The following is a 27,961-nucleotide window of genomic DNA, read 5'->3' on the forward strand; positions in this document are numbered from 1 at the left end:
TCCATTATTAATGTAAATTAGAGTCATTTACTGATAAATTAAATACTGGTTTTATTGTGTAACCCTTAACTTGTGCCTTTGGACTCAAGCTGCTCTATGCTCAAACTATGACAACTAATGCAAACATTTACATGTAGGACTATTTTAATGGTTTGTAGTGCTGCCCTTGGGCTTAGTCTGCATGTTTTCCATTCCCGTTGTGAGTGTCTGCTGTTGGATCACTGGTCAGATTGTTTTGTGCTGGTCCAGGGTCTCTAGGGCTCATGGTTCTGGGAACAGCCTCCTCTACTTGGCTGAGTATGTCATTCAGGACTGCTGAAGAGGCTCTGTCTGAGGGCGATGGGGTCTGGGAGACCGCAGAAGATCCTAGACTGCTACTGATGATTGAACGAGCTGCTTGCAGATGCCTTCTCTGGCTCTGGCGAACTAAAAGAAAATGAGCAAAGTGTGCATTTTTAAAGTGGCTTTCAACTAGTGGGCCGCAACCAGAGATTGGCTCTTATGTGTGTTCTGATAGAGTGGCGAGACAGGTATAGAAATATTGTAAGGATATGTAACAGAAATTAGTATAATACTATATTTATACTAATATATATTATACTATATTAGTACTATTATAGGGTTAAATATAACAGGCATGATGATCTGGCACAAATTCATCTGTCTCTTGGTAAAAGCAGCCAAATTAGACCGATGCCAACATGGAAAGGTTGTGTAACATTCCCTTATCCTCAAACCATGAACAAAGGTTAAAGAAAATATGAAAATATGACTAAATTATACGTGGGTTCACTTGTAACGAAAGCACGGTTTATACCACAAAGTATTTTTTGTGAGGTTGTAGAAATTAATAGTTTAATTATTTAAATGGTTTATAGATATTTAATAATTATTATTACACTTACTTTTATATTATATTTACTTTTGTAAAATAAACCTTTTTGTACTGTGTTGGGTCGCCACTTGATGTCCAATGGGTTCTAAACCCATACCACTGTTAGATCAGTTAAATAATGATAAAATCTTGAAATATTTCTGTCATATGGTTTCAAGTAAAAGTCAGGCTCGTAATAGAGTGGGTGTGTCACTTCTGTGTTGCATTATAACAGCACCATTCAACAATCCCCCCCCCCCCCCCCCCCCCCCCCCCCACACACAATTAATAAGAACACTTTCACGTTCCTTTCTGATATGTAGCTTTTTTTGTTGTTTATGGAGGTCACAACCCACTTTTACTGCATGGAAAGCATTGTATAACATTCTTCTGCTTTTCACATGGGATTGAAGGGCATGCCAGTAAATTAATGAGAGAAAGTTCATTTTTGGTGAGCTATCCCTTTATGCCAACAAATATTAATTTAAATGTTATGTGTGCAGGAAACAGTACAATATCTTTTTTCGTTCTCTGTATAAAGTCATGTGGTCAATGAATTTGTATGAACAGGGTCTATTCTTCACAGAAGCAAACGATGGGTAAATAGAAGTGGCAAATTAAAAACTAACCATGGGAAATTGCAAGGATAATTAATTAAATATTTAACACAGGCCACATGACATACACACATACTGATAACGTCAAATTCACAGGACACTAAAAAGTCAAGCTTAACAAATACTGGTCAGGTGACAATTTATGCATGAAAAAGATCTGCATGAAGCTTTTCAAATCTTTTTAAGACATTCATGGAGTTCACTACACTTAGTAGTATTAATGCCAATAAACTGAAATGCTGTGTAGAACTACATTGAGTTCATTTTTTAATATGCCTTTGTTCTCTACGTTTGTGGTCTGTAACCTCAGAAATTGGCCATGACTTCCAGCTTTTATGCCACACTTATATCTTAGCAATAACAAAAAAGGACAATGTTCCAGTGTATACACATATCCTTATGTCACTCGAATTCAAGCTGAAGTACTTTACAGTTTATAATGTTTCAAATCCAGATTACAGACTTAAACTCAAGAGCAACACTAAAGATTTATTTTCAGCTGGAATGGTTCTACTTGCAATGCCAATGTTTTCACTTTTTTGATTAATTTAATCATGTTATATTTAAACATTTTAATAATTTTATACATTCATTTTATGTAACCTCCACAATTATATATATATATACATACACACACACACTGTGTATTCTGTAGATATACACTCACCTAAAGGATTATTAGGAACACCTGTTCAATTTCTCATTAATGCAATTATCTAATCAACCAATCACATGGCAGTTGCTTCAATGCATTTAGGGGTGTGGTCCTGGTCAAGACAATCTCCTGAACTCCAAACTGAATGTCAGAATGGGAAAGAAAGGTGATTTAAGCAATTTTGAGCGTGGCATGGTTGTTGGTGCCAGACGGGCCGGTCTGAGTATTTCACAATCTGCTCAGTTACTGGGATTTTCACGCACAACCATTTCTAGGGTTTACAAAGAATGGTGTGAAAAGGGAAAAACATCCAGTATGCGGCAGTCCTGTGGGCGAAAATGCCTTGTTGATGCTAGAGGTCAGAGGAGAATGGGCCGACTGATTCAAGCTGATAGAAGAGCAACTTTGACTGAAATAACCACTCGTTACAACCGAGGTATGCAGCAAAGCATTTGTGAAGCCACGACACGCACAACCTTGATGCGGATGGGCTACAACAGCAGAAGACCCCACCGGGTACCACTCATCTCCACTACAAATAGGAAAAAGAGGCTACAATTTGCAAGAGCTCACCAAAATTGGACAGTTGAAGACTGGAAAAATGTTGCCTGGTCTGATGAGTCTCGATTTCTGTTGAGACATTCAGATGTTAGAGTCAGAATTTGGCGTAAACAGAATGAGAACATGGAACCATCATGCCTTGTTACCACTGTGCAGGCTGGTGGTGGTGGTGTAATGGTGTGGGGGATGTTTTCCTGGCACACTTTAGGCCCCTTAGTGCCAATTGGGCATCGTTTAAATGCCACGGCCTACCTGAGCATTGTTTCTGACCATGTCCATCCCTTTATGGCCACCATGTACCCATCCTCTGATGGCTACTTCCACCATGTCACAAAGCTCTAATCATTTCAAATTGGTTTCTTGAACATGACAATGAGTTCACTGTTGTTTTTTGGCCCCCACAGTCACCAGATCTCAACCCAATAGAGCATCTTTGGGATGTGGTGGAACGGGAGCTTCGTGCCCTGGATGTGCATCCCACAAATCTCCATCAACTGCAAGACTATCCTATCAATATGGGCCAACATTTCTAAAGAATGCTTTCAGCACCTTGTTGAATCAATGCCACGTAGAATTAAGTCAGTTCTGAAGGCGAAAGGGGGTCAAACACAGTATTAGTATGGTGTTCCTAATAATCCTTTAGGTGAGTGTATATTACACAGACTGATTTTATTATTCATATTATAAAAAAAGTTATAAGTGTGACGCTAAGATGTTTTCAGGTAGAAATGACACCCCTTTAAATTCCTCGTAATAAGCTTGAAACATAGCATGAGTTGACTTTTGGTACATTCTATTCCTAAAATCCTTTTAATGCTTTCTTTAAATGGCATGAGGGGGAGAAGATAATAACATTGAGGACTAATTTGGCTTGGCCTGTAATAGTTTGGTATTTTACTGATTATCTGCCTGATTGAATAACTCACCTCTTTTTCTGACATCAATCTTCTGGACCTCAGGAATGAGGAATCTGTAGACGAGTTCTGCCACAATCTCTTCTGACTGCTGACTACTCCTCCTGCACGTATACACAGACCAAGAAAGACACAACACAGGCCGATTAGAGCTGATTCATTTGGTTTGTGACAAAGAAAATGCTCTAAAACAATCAATGCTGGCAATCTCACCGAAGGAAACACAACAATGATCTCTGTAACTTGGTTATTCAATGTTTATTAGTTTAATTGTATCATCTGATTCTAGTGATTTCCCACAGCTGTGCTTTCACATCTGACATCCATAATTTATTATTTATTGAGGGAAGGAATATGTGGACATAGATGTTTTTCATACATATTTCATTTCTGTCAGGACCACTATCGTCAAATACGATTGACAATTAGCATACAGTTTGGATTGGCGGTATGGTTCTGTTCTGGGTGAGATCTCCCTGCGCATCCATGCAGCCTAGCATGGATAAGAGCAACAATAACCCCCCTTAGGGTAACAGAACAGAACCATGTATTGCAGATATCATTAATTCAAGATTTTAAAGTACAACATAATTCGAGAATTTATTCTGATTCAAAGGGAATCAGAATGCCAAATGCTGACTGGGCGAGAGGAGCTGGGGATGGAGGAGGGTAATTAGCTCCTGAGAAACGCGATAGCTGCTGATAATACTGAAGGACCGTATATGTACACAGTGATAGGCGTCGTATTCCTATAGGTAGACGTGGATCAGCTGAGAGTCAGCTGATGCGAGCTTGACTAACGTGACCTGCCAGAACTGACGCTACGCTTGATATTTCTTAGGCTGTAACTGTGTTTCTCAGAATTTTGCCTCGAAGGATAAGAACGTTTTTGAACAGGCTGAACACAATGGGTGGAAGTCACCCCGCTGACAAATCTAAGCATGGCGTTGTATATTTTCTTTTCAGGACCTTCTGAAAGCAGAAGTGAGTCATTTGTACACCTTACTGTACATGCATTATTTTATCAAGGTCTATTTCATAGCTTCCGTCTTAACTAAACACTCAAAGACAGTTTGAATGGAGAGATTGTGGTTAAAGTAATAGTAAAATGTTTGGGTCTATTCTTAAGTGATTCATCCTTGGCAGCTCACCAATGATCTTGAATCTAATTAAACCTCTGACGTATGCAAGTGTCAGTGACAAACATGTCTTACAGCCTTGAATGTCAGAATCTTTTCAATATATTGAAATCTAAAGGTGCATTTATTTATGTTTTCCTCTTTTCTTCAGTGCAGTGAAGTGTTCTGTTTTGACAGTTTGAAAGATTTTTACCGTGCTGAAAAGACCAGCATGATTATAAGAGTTTGTGGTTCATTGTGATCAATAAGCAATTTAGTAGTGAGATTTCAAACTGGTTTAATTGGATGTCATAGCATTCGAGAGAAACGTACGTCTCCTCCATGGCATAGGTGATGTTGTCCAGCTCCTCAGCCTGACGGTGTATCTCCTCTCTGGCCTGGGCATCAGCTGTCTGGTTAATGGAGCCCAGGATGACATCCTCCAGGTACATGTCTACTGTGTCCTGGTGCACCTTGACCACCTGATACCAAAAGATTTACAGATAGACAAGAGATCTCTGATAGAAAAAGAAGACTGGAAAGCTGCCGCTTGCAGTACAAGATGAAAATGTGCACAATATGAATAAGACACACATTAAAAAATATATAAGGTGAAATATGATTACATTGTGACAATAGTGGAGAACTCTGTGAAGAAAAAAATATATACACACATATAGGCTACACAAACACACACTACCTTTCAAAAGTTTGAGGTCGATCAGAGTCTCTCATCAAGGCTCCATTTATTTGATCAAAGATGACAACATGTTAGCAGTTTCTTAAAGGGACAATGTGTACTTTTTTATGTATTTTATTATTTAAAATCAATATTTTTATTCATAAATATGTCCTCAATGGTGTACAAATACCTCTGCCAATTATCTGACGTATCCTCGTAAACGAAGAATTTATTATCTTTATATACATGGGACGGGTAGGTCCACGGAGGCTTCCATGTAGTCCCCCCATCTTGAAAAACTATAATAGCAGAGAGGGACAAAAGTACTAGGCCAACACGTTTCTACAACGCGTTTTCGTTCAGAGCCAGCTGAAACTGTAACTGAAAGCAGCAGAAACGGAGGAGCAGCAGTGAGAGGCGCTTGTCACGTTTAAAAGGCTGCATTGCAAACCCTCGTCGCCAGAAAAGTCCAAAATAGATCGTAAAAGGAAACGTGACCGGATATTACGAAAAACACGAGTTAATGTCGGGATAGCTTTTTCCAGGTGGATAGAGCTAATGCAGGAGAAAGATTTCAAAAGAGACGCTGAAGTTGCCTGCTTTCTTCTCGACAGGTAAGTCAATGTTACAGTCTTAATTACAAGCTTTTTTTCACTGTTTGGTTGTGTACTTTATTTTATAGACAGATGTACATTTATAGTTAAAAGTTGATGATGATATCTAACAATGCACGTACTTCTGAAAATATAACGAATAAAGAAGGCATAACTACTTATTACAATAGTTCATGTTTTTCACAGTCAGTAATTCATACTGTAACATTCGTTTGTTCGTTGAGTCAAGATGCTGTTTGTTTGAAATAACAAACCTGTTCAGCCGAAGGAACACTCGACGAAGTGCTATTAGAAGACATCCTGTCATAGCTTTTTGGTACATAATGGCTACCGTAGATGCAACGCGCATTTGAAAAAGCGAGGCGCTGGAGAGCACAATTCGTTTGAATGCAAAATACATTTTAACCGCTAGATGGGAGAAATTCCTACACATTGTCCCTTTAATTCATGAAACATACTAGCAACATCTTAAAAAATGTTAAAACATGCTAACAATGTGCTAATTGATGTTAGAAACATGCTAACATTGTTAATGCTAGACACATGCTAGCAATGTGTAAAATCATGTTAGAAAAAGCTAACAACAATGCTAAATCATGCTAGCAACATGTTAAAACATGCTTGCAATATGTTAAATCATGCTAGCAACAAATGGTAAAATATGGTAGCAATGTGTTAATTCATGGTAGAAACATGCTTGCAATGCTAAAACATGTTAGCAGTTTGCTAGTTCATGCTAGAATCTATATTGATATATTTCTATCGATCTATCTATGAATCATTATCACTTTTCTTTAATTATGTGACTTGTGCTTTGTGACATTTTGAAAAGCCGTGCATGAACCGCGCAGTGTCATCTCTCATCACACGAGCATTTCTGATTTTATAGTTGTTTAAACTTGCGTGTTGAAGTGTTTTAATTAGTTATATATATATTTTTTTTAATTCTTATTTTAGATATTTTATGTGGTCTATCTATCTATCTTTTTTCTGACTGAAGATCGAAGGTTCTTGACGAACTATTTTATTCCTGTGATGCAAAGCTGAATTTTCAGCACCATTACTCCAATCTTCAGTGTCATGATACTTAAGACATTGTTCTAATATGTTGATTTGTTGCTCAAGAAACATTTCCTATTATTATCAATGTTGAAAACAGTTGTGCTACTTGATATTTTTTTGGTGCATGCCAACGACGATACATTTTCTTTTTAAGGTATATTTGACGAATAGAAAGTTCAAAAGAACAGCATTTACTTGAAAAAGAAGATTTTGTCAAATGTTTTACTGACACAATGTGTCCTTGCTGCATAAAAAGTATTAATTTATTTCAAAAACCCAAACCCATACTTTGAACAGTAGTGTATGTTAATTTTGTCGGGTAGAAACAAGAGCACATTTATTGTCCACTGACACTGATGTTCTAGTGACCTGTTTAAATATCTCATCCTCCTCTCTGCGTCTCCTCTCCTCTATCTGCCGCCTTCCACTCTCCTCAGCCTCACGAATACGCCGATCTCTCTCAGCCAATAGCGTAAAGGCGTGGATTCGCCTTTCCTCCTGCAGCCGGACCAACTCTTTAGACAAAAAGTCCAGCATGTCCACAATCACTCCCCCAGACAGGCCAGCGACACAGGACTCAATCTGAGACACCTGAGAGAAAGACAGTGGGAGAAGGAATAAGAAGAATCTAATCAGTTTCACAATTGAGTTACTATATAGCTTATTATAGTCAATTCTTGCATCGTTTTGTTCACAGTGATTGTTTTTGTTAGACCGTGAAACAAATTATGTAAAGGCTCAAACAGATTTTTTAAAATATTTTTTTTTGTCCTGAGACCACACTGTTTAAAATATATACAGTATATATATTATTTAAAGCTGCAGTCCGTAGTTTTTCCTCTTTGTCGCCATCTCTGTTCGAAATCTGCAATTGCAGTTATTTGCGGAATTATCAACTTTACGTGGGTTGTGCCTCGGCACGGCACAGCGCAGGCTCTTTTTTTCTGTAGCCACTCCGAAGTCCGAAGTCTTTTGCATTTTACAGCAGGTGAATCTCCAGTTGTCACTGGTGATTGTCGTTTGAACCTTTCTGGATCCGCCATCAAATTGATAAGTTTAATTCTATCAAGTGCTGTGAGAAAAGGCTATAAACCTCCAACATCCTCACACACAAATATAGCCTACTAGCCGAGACATCTTCTTTATGTGTACATAATTAATAATAATTAAATAATAATAATTTGTTACATTTATATATCGCTTTTCTGGGCACTCAAAGCGCTTTACATAGGGGGAAATCTCCTCAACCACCACCAATGTGCAGCATCCACCTGGATGATGCTACGGCAGCTATAGTGCGCCAGAACGCCCAGCACACATCAGCTTACTGGTGGAGAGGAGACAGTGATGAAGCCAGTCAGTATATGGGGATGATTAGGAGGCCATGATGGACAGAGGCCAAGGGCCTCAGGGCCACAGATGTGACGTAATGACGCAAAGACATGCTCGAATTTCCTGCGGAAATCCACCAGTACAACTGGAATTAAAAACAGTATTACAAGCTTACCGTTTTGAATCGAGCTAAGGCAAGCAGATGGTTTTGAACACTGGCTGGTTATGTACTTGCTCAAAAATTTAGTTTGGATAATTTTCAACCCAAAAAAGTTACGGACGGGAGCTTTAAAATAGACTTAAATGTAAGCACCATTCCCTACATTTACATGAAATGTATGCTATGCTGCACTTTTTCACAAGTTATCAATCGATTTATTCTAAAATATTCTCCACAAATGGTTAAGATCAGACTGTAATGATCAGCAACTTTGTTAAAAATAGCTTACAGTAGTTTTAATAATTTTCACTGATGGGGTGGAGGGAGACATTTTGAGTTCTGAAAATTAAATACAAATATATGAATATTGTTTTCATAGCAGGAAAATCTGAAACTTCATGACATGACCCATGAGAAGCCATGAAAGTCTGAAAAGATCAGTGGTATTTGTTAAAGCAGAGGTGATGTTGTGAATGTCTCAAGAGCCATATTTTGATTGTACTGAGATAAATATGTAGTTTTAACTGTCAAAGTTATCATGGTACAGTAGGTGCTTATTGTCATATCTGAAGCATTTATATCTCCGCTCTTACTCTGTCAGACTGGATGTCTCTCTGTCTCTGCAAGGCGAGTGTGACCTGTTTTTCCGCCTCCTTCTTGTCCTGTTCCTCCTTCTGCAGTGCGTGGGTGGTGCGCAGTTCTTGGATCAGTTCCAATCGTTTCATTTTTTCTTCGAACATCTGACACGCAACAGACGTCATTATCCATTCACATCAACAACCACACAAGACGTCCGTTAAAAAACATGCTCCCCCACTGAGCCTTACCTGATTCTGGGTGGATCTTCCTCTGAGCACTTTCTGCAGAAAGATGATAGCCAGTTCCTTTTCCTCATCTCCCTGTTATAGATATTGATATCTCAGAATGATAAATTAAACATACAAACAGAATAACATATACAATGAATGATACAAAGAGAGTCAATGTCCCAGATACACTACAGGTCAAAAGTTTGGGTCCAGTAAGATTTTTTTATGATTTTGAAAGAAGTCTCTTCTGCTCACCAATGCTGCAATTATTATTTATTTATTAAACAATACAGTAAAAACTGCAATATTATAAAATATATTATTACATTTTAAATTAGTTGATGTCTATTTAATATATTAAAATGTAATCTATGGCTGTGATAGTAAATCTTAATTTTCAGCATCATTACTCCAGTCTTAAGTGTCACATGATCCTTATCATTCTCATATGCTGATTTGCTGCTCAAGAAACTTTTCAAAAGAATAGCATTTGTTTCAAATAGAAATCTTTTGTAACATTAGAAATGTCTTTACTGTCACTTATGATCAATTTGACAACATGTGTCGTTGCTGAAAAAAAGTACCCTATTGCTTTCCTTAAAAAAAAAAAAAAAATATTAATAGACTAGAATCTTTTGAACGGTATAGTATATTCAGGTCACTTTGGTTCTATCAAGACCTTTGACCACATTGTGAAGAAAAAAACTTACACTTTAGAACACTTTTTTTAAAGAGTACTTATTACAGATATACTTTAAAAGAGTTTCTGAAACTGAATGTAATGTTTTGCGGAACTTGCATGTTAATTGCAATTACAAGATGATGTATTATAGTTCAAATTTATGTTAAATGCAATTAGTTCAATTTTAGAGTGCTTTTGACACTTAAGAAGTAATAAGTACATCTTAATATGTAATTTCATAATTCTATTGTCTATGAAATATGGTAAAACAAAAAAAAAGATTAACTTGTACTGCCGAATGTACTGACAAGCATTTATGGTAAAATAAAATATGCTTTAACGTCATTTCTATTTAACCTTGTATGTCATGTATTTAAATATATTTGTAATTACACATTAATGTATATCAATAGTAATTAATAGCTGTTTTTTTTAACTGTTTAATCTTAAAATATGTCAGTGCCATTGTTTTGTTTCAAAATGCACACCAGTAATGTTTTTTAGAACCTGTTTATAAAACCTCAATAACTGTCCAAATTGAACTAAGGCATAATCCTGGTTTAATCTAAGCCCTGTCTGTGAAACCAGGCCGGTTACATAAACTGCTAAGACTAATCTTACAAGTCAATCAATCTTTTTTCTTTACTGTTCATGCCTTTTTTAAGTCAGGTCCATAACATCTTAGATTGGTCTAATTTGATACCCAAAAGTAAGACAGATTACCCCTAACTAACTTCTAGTCTTAACATAATGGCTGTGTTTATGCAACTGGCCCCTGGCCATAAAAATGTCAATTTAATATCAATTAAAACACTACAGTTAAAATTCTAATCAAGTACTTTAGTATGTGCTTTAGTATGTTAGTCAACAAATCTAAATAAGTGTACTTCTTTAAAGCACAATAAAAGATTATTAAAACATCATAAAATTCACTAGAGTAAAACTTTTAATTTGACATTATCGTGAAAACCATGAAATTGCACTGTTTTTAGGAACACTTAAGTATGATTATTTCTTTGAAAATGTAAGTAAGTTTAGAAAATCACATAGGTGTGCTTATACCTCAAACGGCTCATCACCACCGGTACTCACAAGTCAGGCAACCAACTGGACCTGGTTTACACACGCAACTGTATCACAGACAACATTTTGGTGAAACCTCTCCAAGTTTCAGATCATTTCCTCATTACTTTCAATCTACAGCTCACTACCCATGCTCCACCAACCTCCCCACCATTTACTTTCAGACGAAACCTGCGCTCACTTTCTCCATCCCATCTTTCCTCTGCTGTGTCATCTTCTCTTCCCTCACCCTCACATTTCTCATCTCTGGATGTGAATACTGCAACGGATACTTTATGCTCCATCCTAACCTCTTCTTTAGACAATATCTGCCCTCTCTCCTCTAGGCCAGCACGCACCACTCCCTCTAACCCCTGGTTATCTGAGGTTCTTCGTGAACACCGGACCAAGCTCAGGGCAGCGGAGAGGAAATGGCGCAAATCAAAAGACACATCTGACCTCAGTAGGTATCAATCTCTGCTCTCTGCCTTCTCTGTTGATGTTCACGCCGCAAAATCTTCATATTTCCACAACAAGATCAACAGCGACTCTAACACACGTTCACTGTTCAAGACATTCAACTCTCTCCTCTGTCCACCTCCACCACCACCCACCTCCTCTTTAACTGCTGATGATTTTGCTAACTTCTTCACTAACAAAACTACAACTATCAGCAGTTAGTTCTCAGCACAGGAACCCAGACTAACCTCTCCCACAGCCAATAACCTCCTTCTCTCCTCCTTCACTCCACTAACCGAGGAAGAAGTATCTAAACTTCTCCTCTCCAGTCATCCTACCACCTGCCCTCTAGACCCCATCCCCTCACACCTTCTACAAGCCATCTCTCCCACACTTCTACCAGCTCTCACACACATTATCAACTCATCCCTCCACACTGGCATTTTCCCTACAGCATTTAAGCAGGCTCGGGTAACTCCTCTGCTTAAAAAATCAACATTAAACACATCACTTCTAGAGAACTACAGACCTGTCTCTCTCCTACCATTCATTGCGAAAACACTTGAACGAGTTGCTTTCAACCAAGTATCATCCTTCCTGTCTCTGAACAACCAGCTGGATGTCAACCAATCTGGCTTCAAGAAAGGACATTCAACTGAGACTGCATTGCTGTCAGTCACGGAAGCCCTGCGGATCGCAAAAGCTGCTTCCAAATCATCAGTTCTCATTCTACTGGACCTGTCTGCTGCCTTCGACACTGTGAATCATCAGATCCTCATCACTGGGCATCACTGGAACCTCCCTCAACTGGTTTGAGTCCTATCTCACAGGTAGGTCCTTCAAGGTCACATGGAGAGGTGAGGTATCCAAAGCACATCAACTGACCACAGGCGTTCCTCAGGGTTCAGTTCTCGGACCGCTCCTCTTCTCCATTTACACCACATCACTGGGACCTATCATACAGGCACATGGTTTCTCTTACCATTGCTATGCTGATGACACCCAGCTCTACCTCTCATTTCAACCAGATGATCCCACAGTAGCTGTACGGATCTCAAGCTGTCTGGCGGACATCTCGGCATGGATGAAGGAACATCACCTGCAGCTCAACCTGGCAAAGACTGAGCTTCTCGTCCTCCCTGCCAATCCGTCTCTACAGCACGACTTCACTATCCAGCTAGATTTATCCTCAATCACCCCATCAAGGTCGGTCAGAAATCTTGGAGTAATCTTTGATGACCAGCTGACCTTCACAGACCACATTACAAAGACAGCTCGATCATGCAGGTTTGCTATGCACAACATCAGGAAGATCAGGCCTTTCCTAACTGAGCATGCAACACAACTTCTGAAGCAGGCCCTGGTCATTTCTAGGCTTTATTACTGCAATGCTCTTCTGGCTGGACTTCCATCATGTGCAACTAAATCTCTACAAATGATCCAGAATGCTGCAGCTCGTCTTGTCTTCAACGAGCCCAAAAGGGCCCACGTCACTCCTCTGCTCATCTCTCTGCACTGGCTACCACTCGCTGCTCGCATCAAGTTCAAGGCTTTGACGCTTGCTTACAGATTGACCACAGGTTCAGCTCCCTCCTACTTCCACTCACTACAACAAGTCTACATCCCTACCAGAAGCCTACGATCGGTCAATGAGCGACGGCTTGTGGTACCATCACAGCGGGGCACAAAATCACTCTCCAGAACATTCTCATTCACGGTTCCATGCTGGTGGAATGATCTCCCCACCCTCATCCGGAATGCAGAATCCCTGACAACATTCAAAAGACAACTGAAAACTCATCTCTTCCGGGAGCACTTAACATAAAAAAAAAAAAAAAAAAAAAAAATCCTTTCCTCTAAATCCTCGCTTGCCTGGCTTATGCTACTCCGAGCTATGTCTGAACTTTGTATTTTGAGCACTTCTTGCGTTGCTTTTACCTCTTCACGATGACTCGCTTGGTTTAGTCCTCAGTTGTAAGTCGCTTTGGATAAAAGCGTCTGCTAAATGACTAAATGTAAATGTATAGCCTACCTAAAGCTACCCAAACCGCCCGTATTCAGACACGTTTTGACTTGCAAACTGCACGTCAGAAGGAAGATCTGCATGAACGTGGGCTGTACCTCAGGGGGCTCATCCACCGCAGGGGTTAGGGGTCGTGGAGCAGGTTTTTCCGTCTTAAAGAGGAACCGCAGAGGCTTCTTTTCCACCCTGCAGACCTTTTCCTCTTTCAGAGCCTAGTGGGAAAGGAGAGCTCAGGGTGATATTTGCCACTTCATTTTCTCTTCCCACAGTATGAGTAAGTGTGAAAAGCACCCAGCACCTCATTACCTGATGAGTCTTCATGAGCTCTAGATCTCTGCGGGCTGAGCGTGTGATGAAGCCTTTAGTCACTTTAGGTTTTGGCACTTTAATGTGAGGCTCGATGACAGATGGAGAAAGACCTGCCTCCAGTTCTAACAGACCTAAGAAACACAGAGATGATACTGCAGGCCTTTAACACAATTAATTTAAATGAGATGAAATATTTTTTGGAAAAAGACGTCAGTGGTGTGCCTGGCAGCGTGCTGTATGTGACAAGATCCAACCCATAAGTCTCTATAATATTTTGATCTGGAGAGATTTTTTTTTCTTTTTACCCCTTTTTTCATCCAGCAGGTGAACATTGTTAGCTAGAAATCACTCTTAATTGCTTAGAAAAGTCATAGCACATCTTTCCTCAATAGGACATATGATTTGATTTGAAAGAAAGAAAGAAAGAAAGAAAGAAAGAAAGAAAGAAAGAAAGAAAGAAAGAAAGAAAGAAAGAAAGAAAGAAAGAAAGAAAGAAATTGACTTGAAAGAAGATTAATATTGAATTAAAAAGAAAAAGAAAGAAAAAGGTGATTTGAAAGGAGAAAAAGAAATTAAAAAAGAAAAAGAAGAAAGAAAGAATTGATTTGAAAGAAGATTTTTTTAAATTAAATTTAAAAAAAGAAAGAGAAAAAAAGAAAGAAAAATCTTTCAATTTCATTTTTTTTTTTGCAAAGAATGATATGAAAATAAAAATATCAGTGTATATGTGAAGAAATTGATAAAAAATAATAATTAACAAGAAACGTGAGTGTGTCCTGAATAGTCAGAAGGAAAGCATGCAAGCAGAAGCAGACCTTGATACGTGCTGAGAAAGGGACTCTTCACCACGTTGCGGTTGGAATTTTGCTCGGTGAACTGGCCAATCCGAGACAGAGGAGCGTATGTCTGAGACCCATAATCTGAATAATCCTTTATAATATCACGTCTCTCCAGCTTTCCCTCAACATTCTTGCGCTTTGCCAGAAGCTTCCGCATTGCTGTGAGAAACAGAAAGACGTTAGATCAAATTATGTCAGTTTTCAAATGCTTATTTTATAAATCAGGGTAATCTGATTTAAACCCACAAATGTCCTGACAGCTCACAATACATGCTATGCTTTATTTAGTTTTGAATAAGTGATTTTGGGAATGATAAAAATCAACAGAATAAAAGCCTGCAAGCACAGTTCTCCCCATTCAAAATGACTAGACAACAACAACAATAATTATTTTGTTATTTTTTTAATAATAATGTTATTATTATTATTATTATTATTCACAGAATTTTTTATTTTAAATTATAACAATTAAAACAGTAAAGAAATACACTGCCTGGCAAAAATACTAAATAGGCAAATATGATTGGATCATTATTGCAGTGATTATTATGTTTCATGTTATATGTTTGGCATCAGGTCTTCTAACCCTAATTGATGGAGTGTGTAGCTTTTCCTTTCTTAAACACCCATGTAGGAAGACAGATCATAGCCATATTCCAGGATGACAATGTCAAGATTCATCATGCTCAAATTGTGAAAGAATGGTAGAGGGAGCATGAAGGGTCATTTTCACACATGAATCGGCACCTCTGAGTCCACCTGGTCATGCTCCCTCATGAGGTTTATTTTTTTGTATGTTTATATATTTTCGCAAAATGGTTTTTTGTGGTAGCAGTCGAAATTCGGCACAACACCTGTACACGCAGTACAGGTACAGGTGCATACCGGCCCACTTCAAGCAGTGTTAAGAGGTGCATCAATTTTTGGTCAAAATCTTGTACTGACAATGCAAGAGTTAAGAGACAATTTAAGGTCTGGACTCAGAGGTGCCGATTCATGTGTGAAAATGACCCTTCATGCTCCCTCCCAACCATTCTTCCACAGTTTGAGCATGATGAATCTTGACATTGTCATCCTGGAATATGGCCATGATCTGTCTTACTACATTTTTTTTTTTTAAAGAAAAGAAAAGCTACACACTCCATCAATTAGGGTTAGAAGACCTGTTGCCACACATATAACATGCTAGAAACATAATAATCACTGCAATAATGATCCAGTCATAAACTCTTAAGTATTTGCCTATTTAAACCCAAACAGCGACTTTTATTTTTTTGGCCGGGCAGTGTATATTACTAATGCAATAATACTATTGCGGTTGGGTTGCGGAGAGTTTGGGTTGCGGAGAGTTGTGAGATTATGGTTTTCTAACACCTACTCCCGTGTAATGGAAATCATTATGAACATCAGCTATGCTAATTATTTCCCATCTGCCTTTCTGCTGTTATCTCGGGACGCTTGTCCCGAGAAAAATGGCGTTCGTAGGCTCCAGTTTGGTATCCTGCCTCTCACGGGGATTTCGGATGCCTCAACGCCTGTGATGAGAAGACCAACGCCTGTGAAGAGACGACTCAACGCCTGCGAAGAGACGACTCAACGCCGGCGATATGTTATCCCCTAAATATTACATGATTAACTAAATGTATTTTTTCCAGGTACTCTCTGATATGCACTTTACTGTAAAGCTTCTTTAAAACCCTATGATTGTTAGCCAGAGGAGAACTGGCCCCTGACTAGCCTGGGTTCTCCCAAGGTTTTTTTCTCCATCCAATCTGATGGAGTTTTGGTTCCTTGCCACTGTCGCCTTGCTTTTGGCTTGCTTAGTTGGGGATATTTAATATTCAACAATATTATTGAACTGTGTTGTACTACTTTCATGTTATCACTGTGAAGCTGCTTTGATGCAATCTGTATTGTGAAAAGCGCTATATAAATAAATGTGACTTGACTTGACTTGACTATTGCACATTCATACTAATAATAATAATAATAATATTTTTATTTTACAGAACAACAGTCAAATTACAATAAAAATATCTATGGCTGTCTTCTTTGCTTTGAAACGTTAAAGTACAGAGCTTACACTCACCTAAAGGATTAGGAACACCATACTAATACTGTGTTTGACCCCCTTTCGCCTTCAGAACTGCCTTAATTCTACGTGGCATTGATTCAACAAGGTGCTGAAAGCATTCTTTAGAAATGTTGGCCCATATTGATAGGATAGCATCTTGCAGTTGATGGAGATTTGTGGGATGCACATCCAGGGCACGAAGCTCCCGTTCCACCACATCCCAAAGATGCTCTATTGGGTTGAGATCTGGTGACTGTGGGGGCCATTTTAGTACAGTGAACTCATTGTCATGTTCAAGAAACCAATTTGAAATGATTCGAGCTTTGTGACATGGTGCATTATCCTGCTGGAAGTAGCCATCAGAGGATGGGTACATGGTGGCCATAAAGGGATGGACATGGTCAGAAACAATGCTCAGGTAGGCCGTGGCATTTAAACGATGCCCAATTGACACTAAGGGGCCTAAAGTGTGCCAAGAAAACATCCCCCACACCATTACACCACCACCACCAGCCTGCACAGTGGTAACAAGGCATGATGGATCCATGATCTCATTCTGTTTACGCCAAATTCTGACTCTACCATCTGAATGTCTCAACAGAAATCGAGACTCATCAGACCAGGCAACATTTTTCCAGTCTTCAACTGTCCAATTTTGGTGAGCTCTTGCAAATTGTAGCCTCTTTTTCCTATTTGTAGTGGAGATGAGTGGTACCCGGTGGGGTCTTCTGCTGTTGTAGCCCATCCGCCTCAAGGTTGTGCGTGTTGTGGCTTCACAAATGCTTTGCTGCATACCTCGGTTGTAACGAGTGGTTATTTCAGTCAAAGTTGCTCTTCTATCAGCTTGAATCAGTCGGCCCATTCTCCTCTGACCTCTAGCATTAACAAGGCATTTTCGCCCACAGGACTGCCGCATACTGAATGTTTTTCCCTTTTCACACCATTCTTTGTAAACCCTAGAAATGGTTGTGCGTGAAAATCCCAGTAACTGAGCAGATTGTGAAATACTCAGACCGGCCCGTCTGGCACCAACAACCATGCCACGCTCAAAATTGCTTAAATCACCTTTCTTTCCCATTCTGACACTCAGTTTGGAGTTCAGGAGATTGTCTTGACCAGGACCACACCCCTAAATGCATTGAAGCAACTGCCATGTGATTGGTTGATTAGATAATTGCATTAATGATAAAATTGATCAAATAAAACAAAATTCTGTATCAAAATGTATAGGCAAGAAAAGTAGTTTGTTTAGGCTGGGTTGTATGAATTACAAACCTGCGCACATATTTTAAAAAGCACATAACTATAGAATTCTGAATGAGCATGTGAACGCCGTCAGCGTTAATCACAGGTTCGCGTTTAAAGTCTGATCATTTCGACGGAGGTGAATCAATCAAAGTTAACTTTAGCTGGAAGTAACATTATTCAAGAACCGCTATAACGCCAAAACAATCTGTTACCTTAAATTATATGTTTATCTCTGTAAAGCTGCTTTGAAACAATTCATTGTTAAAAGCGCTATATAAATGAAGATGACTTGACTTGACTAATGAGAAATTGAACAGGTGTTCCTAATAATCCTTTAGGTGAGTGTATATTTGGGCGGAAAACTGCTGTGAGACCTTAAAGCTTCTCTTTTGTTGACAACATACTGTATTTATAAATGATTCTCGTCACAAATTTGGGAATTGCATTTTTCAATGCACGCCTGAGACTGAAAATACTGGATCATGAGCTGCTTGCGTATAAATGAACACAATGCCACACTCACTCTAAAACACACAGTGCGTCAGACCATATATTTACATTATAAAATACATGCATTAAATATTTGAAAAATCACATCCCTGTAATATATAAATAGCGTATGGTCTCAAAGCAAACACACATGGTCTAAAAGCAACAAAACCTCAATTCAGATTTCATGAGGACTGACGTAAAAAATGGGCCCTTTTTAAGTACTACATATAATGATGATGATTTATCTAACTGTGGCCTCACAAATGATGTAGTCTTTGCGTATCTTCTTAAGCCGCGCCTCCTTCTCTTGCTGGTGCTGGGAAAAGCTCACGTCCAGTCGCTCCATCTTGACCTCCTCCTGCTTCTCCTCCCTCTGACGCAAGAGCTGCGCCAGCAGGGTCAGTCGTGCCTCCTGCAGCCTAATAAAACACAAGTAAAACAAAAGTCAGCGTGTATTTCTTTATACTGTTGTTAAATGAATTCGTTTATCCCAAAAAATGTATATGGTTCTCTTCTGCGTAATACAAAAGGAGATGTTTTGAAAAATGTTTCAGGGATTTTTGTCCATACAACAAAAGTCAATATGGACCTTATATGGATCTTGCTTTTTCTGAAACTTATATGGTACAGTACTTAAGTTGTCCTTTTGGACACTGACAAACCCAGTCCCTATATGGAAGAGAGTGGCCAGGATATTTTTCAAAAAATTCACATTTACGTTGTGAGTAAATGATGACGGCATTTTCTTTTTTTTTGGCAAACTGTTACTTCAGGTAGTGCTCACTTCTCAATCTCCTGTTCTCTGAAGGCCCACTCTTTCCGCTCCATCTCCTCCATCATCCTTCTCCTTTTGTCAATCTGAGAGAGGTCGTCCAGCGGGGGCAGAGTTGCCTCCCATGCTCTCTTCATTCTCGCCCTCTCGATCATCTCCACTTCTGCCAGCCCTGCAGGCAGTCCACAGCCTGGAAAACAACCAGTGATAAGGCCATTCACACCAAGAACATTAACTACTGTATAAATATAACTATAACAATATTAGCATTCATGCCAACGGACACTAATGTTCTGTTCATTAAAAGCTTGCGCTGCAGCTTTGTTGTCTGCTGCTTTAAAGTAGTAATGGAACGGAAATTGTGATAGTTGTTAACACTATTATATTATATTACATTATATTATATCATATTTTCTTCCCTATTGTGACATATATCCAAGAGAAACGGCTTCTCGAACAAGAATTTTCTTTATCGGGAATTGATTGGATCATTGGATGGTTGTGGTTTACTATTGCTGTGATGTCATGTGATTGACAGGTTGTCCCGCCCTTGCGCCGGGAAAAACATCATCAGAGAAGAGAAGTTATTTTGATTAAAAGGAACATGAATTTAAAAAAACTGTAACAACGGTAAAATTCCTTTAAAAAGCAAAACTAGAATTGTCCATTTTGATTTCATGGTGACTTCAAATGCTCAAGCTCTTTAAACTTGGGTGGATTCTGATTGGCTGTTAATGTTTTTATCATTCATCAGCCCCGACAAAACGTTGCACAATGTTTTTTAAACAGAACTGGTGATGCGTTGAACACACTGTTCTGATGACGCAAGAGTTGCAACTATGGCAGCTGAGAATGCCATTTTTTGTGTTCTTTGTGAAGAATTTTCGGAGCCTGATGAAGTCGGTATAAATATGTGTTTAATACTACAAAATATGCCCGATGTTACAGTTACTGCACTTGCCACCCAGAACACAAGAGAGCATCCCAATCGAGTGAAGGGATTTGTGGAAACTGAAATGGAAGCACACATCTCACCTAATTCAGACTAAAACACATCTATTTAGCCTCACATACTGACTTTATTTGTAGTTCATAATGTTTTAATACCCTGTATTTTCTTTCTCATTTTTAGGAAAAGCACTTAATTACCATTGTTTATTTCTATACCAAATGTCATACACTTGCAATGAAGCTAAAAATATAAACAACTACATCATTATGTTGATATCCTATATTTTTACAATAAAACTTACGACAAACATGTCTTCTAATATGTTGCGTATACCGAGCTGCATCGAACACATTTGTAAAATATAGCTGCAAGCAGCCATTACCGGGGCCAAGCGCAAGAAGCGGCAACAGATGCCCTCATGGGTGGGAGTGGCAGACCAATTGCAGCAAGGAGCAATTAAAGACATTTTAAGATAATTTTGGGCAAATGGCTAAAAAATCATATATACAGTAACTTTTAAGATGATTTAATGGATTATCACTTTCGACCAATAGGTGGCGCAGTTACGAAATCGATGTGATGTGGTCAGAGTGAGGTGACAATGACACATACAAAGTTTGGTGTCAAAATGTGAAGGCATTGCAGAGATAAAGACTTAATAGTCATTTTGGCAGCATGCCTCAACTTTGCTGCTGCGGTATACGAAAACGGTTTCCTCTATCGTCACGAAATCCATAACTTTTAGTCGGCACGGTATGGAGATGACACGATTCGATTTTGGTGAAAATCGGACGAATGGTCTAGGAGAAGTTCGAAAAAGAAGGTTCTGAAAGTAAATAAAGATGGCGGACAGGAAGTTCGTCCAAATACGTCAAACTTGGTATCTATGTTCTCGGCATGACCCAAGGAATCTATTAAGACCAGTGTCATTACAATAAGCACATTTTAAAAAAAGTTATTAGCATTTTTGGAAATGTAATTTTAACTTTTGACCAACAGGTGGCGCTGTCTTGAAATCTTTTGAGTACCTTCAAGGCAAGGTGCTGGTAACAAATTCTGAGTTTCGTAATGTTACAGCAATGTGTTCATTAAGTATAGCATTTCACATCACAAAACTGCATTGAAATCAATGGGATTTTCATGTTTTGTTCTATTATAGCGCCACCAAGAGGCAAAATCCCACTATTTTTTTCATGTGTCCTCAGAGTGAGCCCCTACATCTGTGTGTCAATTTTGGTGAAGATATCTCGATTAACTTCAGAGTTATAGACATTTATGTGAAAAAACACGTAAAAAATGACCGCTACGTGACTTTGATTGAATTTTACGACCCCTTACTATCAATATTTTGGCATTTGGGCATTGGCGTATAGCTATCGACCTATGTTTCCAATTTTCTGACGGTGGTTTCGTCTCGATCGGACTAACGGTTTCGAAGATATCGGCAAATGTTTTTTAAGCGCTAAATCACAACGCTACACAAACCGTAAGTCGAAACCTAGCATATTTGGTATCTCTGGCCTCGGCAACGATTCAGGACCTCAACGAGATGACTCCCGTGAAAATAAGTCAACCACAGCCAGAGTTATAAGCATTTGAAAAATAAATTTTACCACTAGGTGGCGCTGTTTCGAAACTTCTCAGGCTCCTTCAGGGCATCGTACTGATGACCCATACCGAGTTTCGTAACAATTCGTTCATGCGTTCAAAAAATACAGCATTTTAGCACATAATTCAAAATGGCCGACAGCCAAAATGGCCGATCTGGGAAAATTGGATATCAGTCGACTCGGCATGACGCCCTGAATCTAAAGAGACCACTTTTATGATTTTTGGACAAACCGTTCAGAAGTTATGAGCGAAAATAGCCGTTTTTCATATCTCCGGACCAGTAGGTGGCGCTGCGCCGAAACGCAGCATGTAGCCTCAGGTCATGCTTGTGATGACATGTACCAAGTTTGGTCTGAATACGATTAAGCGTTGCGGAGATACAGCCTTACGTCTGTTTTCGCAAGCGCTACGTAAAATTAATTTGCGCGTTTATCGAAAACCGTTAAGCGAATCAACTTGAATTCCATAACTTTTTGTCGGCACTGCCTGGGGATGATCTGGTGCAATTTTGGTGAGAATCGGACAAACCGTCTAGGACGAGTTCGCAAAAGTAGGTTTTTTAAACAATTCAAAATGGCGGCCATATTTTTATGACGGAAAATGACGTCATAGGGTGGGATCGAATCGTCATGAGCTCAGGAATCAGAGGAAAAAAGAATTTTGTTGATAGGCCTTACAGTTCAAAAGTTATTAGCATAATGATTTTGAAATTTTGGACAGGTGGTGGCGCTAGAGGCAATGAGTTAGAGACACCAAAATTGGTGCAATTACTGTTGGGACTGTCCTCTATCAGAATGTCAAACCGGAACAACTTTCCCGGACACGGTTCTATGGGCTGCCATAGACGCCCAGTCGGAAGAAAAAGGAAGAATAATAAGAACGGGAACAGATACAATAGGTGCCTCCGCACCTTCGGTGCTTGGCCCCTAATTACTTTCCTTGAACCCATTGTGCGAGTTCACTTTAATACCGCGTGCTTTACACACATGTTGCTGCTGATTGGACTGCAGTTCTGACACACCCACCAAACAAGAGAAAACGTATCTCAAACCCCGTTGCACACCGGTGCCGTTGTCAACCCGGAAACCGTAGCAAAACGTTACGCACCGTTTTGAACTTGAACGTGCCCCAGGTGGAAAAAATGTTCTGAAAGTGATTCCAATGATATTGTTATTCTGTGTTGTTATCATTATAGTTGTGGCGTGGACTTCCCTATTCTCATAGAATTAGAATGAATATTTAAACTTTACAGTTATCCTTAAAGTAACAGTTATAATTTTTGGTATGAACGGAAATTCTCTAAGTCAACATCTCATTGTCAACCTGGGGTGCGTTTCCCAAAAGCATCGTTGGCCAACTATGCAATTTCCATTGACCTCTATTGGTAACGACGGAACTTGCGACCATAGTTGGCTTTGGGAAACGCACCCCTGAACAGGAGCTAGTGAGAGGCAGTATAAAATAAAGCATAAAATAAACGCGACTGTATTATATTTGTGTGATTTACCCCATGTGAGTGTGGCCAGTGTGAGCAGCTCAGGGGAGGCTGTCCCGGGGCGAACCACATGGTCTGGAGTGTAGGGGTCTGTCTGTGTCTCACTCTCCCGATAGTCAGTCTGAACTCCCACGCTCCGGTGGAACGGAGTGGGGGGCCGTTTATCATCTCCATTAGGAGCAGAGAGGAGGTCAGATCTGTGAAAAAATTAGACAGACTCATAGAAAGACAGAAATAAAGTCAAGTATTTGATAGATCATATAGACTGCAATAACTCTATTAACAGATCAAGGCTGAAGTGACAAGCACCTCATGACTTACTTTGATAAAGCAAATATAACATCAGAAGGAATCTGTTGAGCAAAAGGAATAAGAGGACTGAGAGAAAGACAATGGGAGAAAAAAGGGAGAAGGACAGGGAAACAGGATTTTATTATTTTTGTTTATTATACACTTGAACTGTTTAAATTATTCTAGCTAAATCAAAATGTTTAGCTGGTGTCACCCACACTCATTTTTCTGCACATGTGTGTGTCTTACCGTTTGAAAAACTTCCAGCGGTCCACTCCTGTCACATCAGCAGGGTTCAGTCTATGGATATCAACCCCAGACACAACCCTTACACAGACACAAAAATATAAAGATTAGTTCATATGCAATTACAGCATACACTGCCGTTAAAAACTTTTGGCCCTTTTTCAAAGTCTTGATTTTGTTTTTGGGTCTTCTTAGATTAGGTTTTCATGCTTGATTTTGAAAAACAAAAACATTAATTTTCACATATTTCTCATTGCTGCAGCACCTCTCTTCCCAGTCTGTCAGTAACATAGATATCCATAATAAAGGCTAGATGTCTCGTCCGCGCTGCTGGCCAATGGAGGTCGACGTCCGCACCTGGCGGCCATCTTGTCACAGGCAGCTCGCTCACTCGTAACATTGTGTTTTAATGGTGCATGTACTTTTTAAATAACCATAACTTGCTCAATTTTCTACCGATTTTCAAACGGTTTGGTTTGTTATAAACGTCAGAGATGTAGTTATGCCACTGCATACTTATGAATAATAAGTGTATAAATAAATAATCATCCAGAATTATAGCCACGTTAATAACGTTTGTAAGAAACCAAACCGTTTGTAAGAAACCAAACCGTTTGTAAATCCGTCAAGATTTCAACGAGATAAGAGTATTTGTGTTCGTGCTGATCGCTCATCTTAGGCTACATCAGGTACCACAGAGCCCGCCAGAAAGCTTGCCTGTGACAAGATGGCCGACGGTGATGACGATAGAGACTCCGCCGTGAGACATCTAGCCTTTATTATGGATATCTATGGTCAGTAACACTCTTTTTAGTTCCTGTCTCAATGAAGAACCTCCTTCCAGTGCAATGTGCTCTGATTGGTCAGCTGGACCAGTGTGTTGTGATTGGTCAACCGCTTCGAGTGTGTTTTGGAAATGTCACGTCCCCGACCATAACAGTGAGTTTCAACACACTACTAACAACTCAACCAGGTCTCGTCACTTTTTTTTTGTAGTAGTAGTAGTAGTGCAAGAAAACAGATTAAAATATCCTAAATATAATCCACAAACAATAAAGAAGCAATACTGCATCTCAAAATAAATACATAGGCCTAAACAAACAAACAGCCAAATCATTTGGTGGAGAATTTGTGAGGGAAATGTGCTTAAAAATGCAAAATGTCACAATGCAAAAAGGGTGGTTATGAAACCAGGCTGTTTTTTTTCAATCCAAATTCATTCACTGATTTTTGTGTGCTTCACCCATCTACCGTATTATATTTGTAAGGCTACTATTGTCTTGATATGGTGTTCAGGTGTATTTTACCCTGTCAGTCGCTGCAGGGCCTGCCTCCTCTGCTCAGCGAAGCCCCGCCAACGCCGGTCAATGAACGCAGGCACAGGGTCAGTGGATTCCAGGCGTAAGGTGTAACAGGGGTGGTGTGCAAGGTTACTAAACATGCAGTTAAACTCTGGGACCTTCCGCTAATAGAAACAAAACACAATTGTTTGTACTCTTAAAAGGACATCCCATAGGTCATATAATATATATTTTTTGCACACGTATAATGTTTGTTACATTTTTTGCACAAGACCAGACATAATTGAGTGTTTTATGACCATTTTACACGGTTTCTCTGACTCTTAGAATGAAATAGGCTGTCACAGCCTAACAGGGGCACAGCCTAACGCGGGACTAGTTGTAACACTTGTTTAAAATACTTCCAAACATGCTATAGCATGACAAAACTTAGTGTATTTACTAGATGCGATATCAACACTACATAGAGAAAAACTTGCGCCAAAATTCAGAACTCTTCGGAAGATATCAGTGAAGATTTGTTTAACCATAGTAAAAGTGAATTTCTTAAGTTAAGTTAATTCTCAAACTTTTGGCGTAAATAATATAATAAACTGTATACATTATGTAAAAGTATAAAAGCGTAAAAGCATACACTGTAGCCTATTAATGTACCAGACATGTGTGAAGTTCATTTGAAATTCAAAAGAAATACTCTGTCTGAACACTAAGTAGATTTACACAAACAGAGAAAGTCAAAAAGCGTTTGGTTGCGCCCCACTCTCCCCTATGAAGCAGACATGTTAATGTTTATTTCAGATTTTCTAAATAACTGAATTATATCAGTTATTGTCAATGACTCACTGGAACTAGGGCTTATAGCAAAAGAGCTTACCTTGTCATCTCTTTGCATTCATGTGTGCCATTAATATCAAATCAAGTTTAATGTGTTCCCTAATCCATGCTTACAATCCTGAGAATACAGAGGATATTACGCAGAGCATGAGAAAAAGAGAAAATAGAGAAGAAGAGTCGTAGAGGAATTTGTGGCCAGACTTCCCTACACAAGATAGATCATTCATAATGCAATAATGACTGGCTGTACTTTATCCTGAATGCTTAATACAAGACATATGAATAAAAAGTATTACAAATAAGTACATAAATGAACCTGGAATATTGATTTGAGAAAGTGTGTGAGAAGAAAGAGACATGAAACTAGCACAGTGTAGAAATTGTCTGCCAGGGACAAATGCAGCCTACTGTGTCGTGGCCATTATATTTAATATGTAATCACATAATGCTGAAATTTACCAGAGTCAAGTATTCCAGAGAGACCTTTAATAAACCAAAACCACTTCGGTGTCAGCAGGGTCTTCCATTTTCCGTTTATTTCAATAACCTAAAGCAATTTAGCACTTCAGACTTGCAGCATTTTACCCCTTTGACAACCTAACAGTGTTTTTCTCTCTTTCAACCAGAGTGAGTCTTTAAATACAACAATGTATCCTGTTCTAGGCCTATTTATCCTGCAACAAATGCTAGCTTGTAGCTGTGAATTGTGTCATATAGTTTCATAAAAAACATCCTTCTAAAAAAGAATTGTGCTTAATTCTATTGAATGTGCACTTGCAGTGTACTTAAAAGCATATATATATATATATATATATATATATATATATATATATATATATATATATATATATATATATATATATATATATATATATATATATATATATATATATATATATATATAGGCTAGTAATGTCAAATTAAAATTTGTACTTTACTTTTTATGTGTTGACACATACAACTTTATAGTTTTAACTATATGGTGTTTTTCAATAATACATTTCTATTTTAAATGTAGCCTACTAAATTGCCGTTTCATCATTCCAAATGTTAGATAGTTTTAAATACAAGATATAATTCAAGTTTCAAAAGAATTGGCATTGTGTGTTTAGTTCACCATAAGTTAAATGTCTATCAGTATATCCTTTGACAGCACACTTTATTTAAAAAACAATTGAAATAATTATGAAATTATGTAGGCTAATTCATATTTCAGGGGGCTTGTTGGTTTAATATAAATTTGAACAATTATAATATATATGCAGTTATATTATATTACTATATTCGAATATCATGTTCAAATACAAATGCCAAATTTTTGGGGGTCAAAAAATGTGTTTTCGCCAAATCGCACGAGTTAATCGAGTTAACCAAACTATTTTGCAGTGGAAGAAAAACAAGACTTTGCCTAGCGTGTGTTTCTGCGGTCTCCAGTGTTTTCTACTGCAGCACAAAATCGAACGTGACTGCAGTGCAAGGATGAATGAGTATCACACCGCCTTACCACTCGATCCTGTGAAGCCTGGGCACGGAGGTTTTCCCTGGCGTGATCCACATCAGCTGACAATGTATATAATGGATCTAAAAACAGCACCATCACCCACAATTCAATATTTTTTTATGATAAACGGCATAATATATATAGGCTACCCTTTTAATAGCCTAATCTCATTTATTCTAAAATATATTTATATTGTAAAAGTCAAATAATGATTTGCAACTGTGTAACTCACCGTACAAATAATCATATGTCCTCTGTTGTCTGAAGACCCTTCTGCCCTCATTTTTCTTCTGAAATGTGCGTGTGACCGAGACGCTCATGTTTGCTTATAACTGGTAAGTTATGTTTTATTTGTAAGACAGGTAATGGTCA

General features: G+C 38.7%; 1 protein-coding gene across 2 annotated transcripts; it reads right to left on the reverse strand.

Moving 5' to 3' along the window:
* Positions 1-98: 98 nt before the first annotated feature.
* On the reverse strand, positions 99-27,932 carry cfap91 (cilia and flagella associated protein 91). Of its 2 annotated transcripts, none has more exons than XM_056240975.1 (17): positions 27,822-27,932; positions 27,593-27,669; positions 25,261-25,418; positions 23,957-24,034; positions 23,738-23,794; positions 23,429-23,613; positions 19,371-19,548; positions 18,848-19,005; positions 14,749-14,931; positions 13,931-14,064; positions 13,723-13,836; positions 9,417-9,488; positions 9,183-9,329; positions 7,467-7,688; positions 5,073-5,221; positions 3,634-3,716; positions 99-426 (listed from the first exon to the last, which is right to left on the reverse strand). In XM_056240975.1, the coding sequence occupies exons 1-17, from the start codon at positions 27,907-27,909 to the stop codon at positions 173-175; spliced, it is 2,337 nt and encodes a 778-aa protein (XP_056096950.1). In that variant the 5' UTR covers positions 27,910-27,932; the 3' UTR covers positions 99-172. The 2 variants fall into 2 exon arrangements, with proteins under 2 accessions (XP_056096950.1, XP_056096942.1); XM_056240967.1 differs by having other exon boundaries at positions 3,634-3,725.
* Between the last annotated feature and the right edge of the window lie 29 nt (positions 27,933-27,961).

This window comes from Rhinichthys klamathensis, unplaced genomic scaffold, assembly GCF_029890125.1.
Source record: "Rhinichthys klamathensis goyatoka isolate OS25496 unplaced genomic scaffold, OSU_Roscu_1.1 h1tg000021l_1, whole genome shotgun sequence".
NCBI lineage: Eukaryota > Metazoa > Chordata > Actinopteri > Cypriniformes > Leuciscidae > Rhinichthys > Rhinichthys klamathensis.

What these genes read in the sequence shown, in the direction of transcription:
- cfap91 (XM_056240967.1), bottom strand. Translation starts at nt 27,909, where the DNA reads ATGAGCGTCTCGGTCACACGCACATTTCAGAAGAAAAATGAGGGCAGA. An exon ending in GACATATGATTATTTGTACG is followed by an intron (nt 27,670 to 27,821) that starts GTGAGTTACACA and finishes TGCTGTTTTTAG; the next exon opens with ATCCATTATATACATTGTCA. An exon ending in AGGCTTCACAGGATCGAGTG is followed by an intron (nt 25,419 to 27,592) that starts GTAAGGCGGTGT and finishes TGTTTCTATTAG; the next exon opens with CGGAAGGTCCCAGAGTTTAA.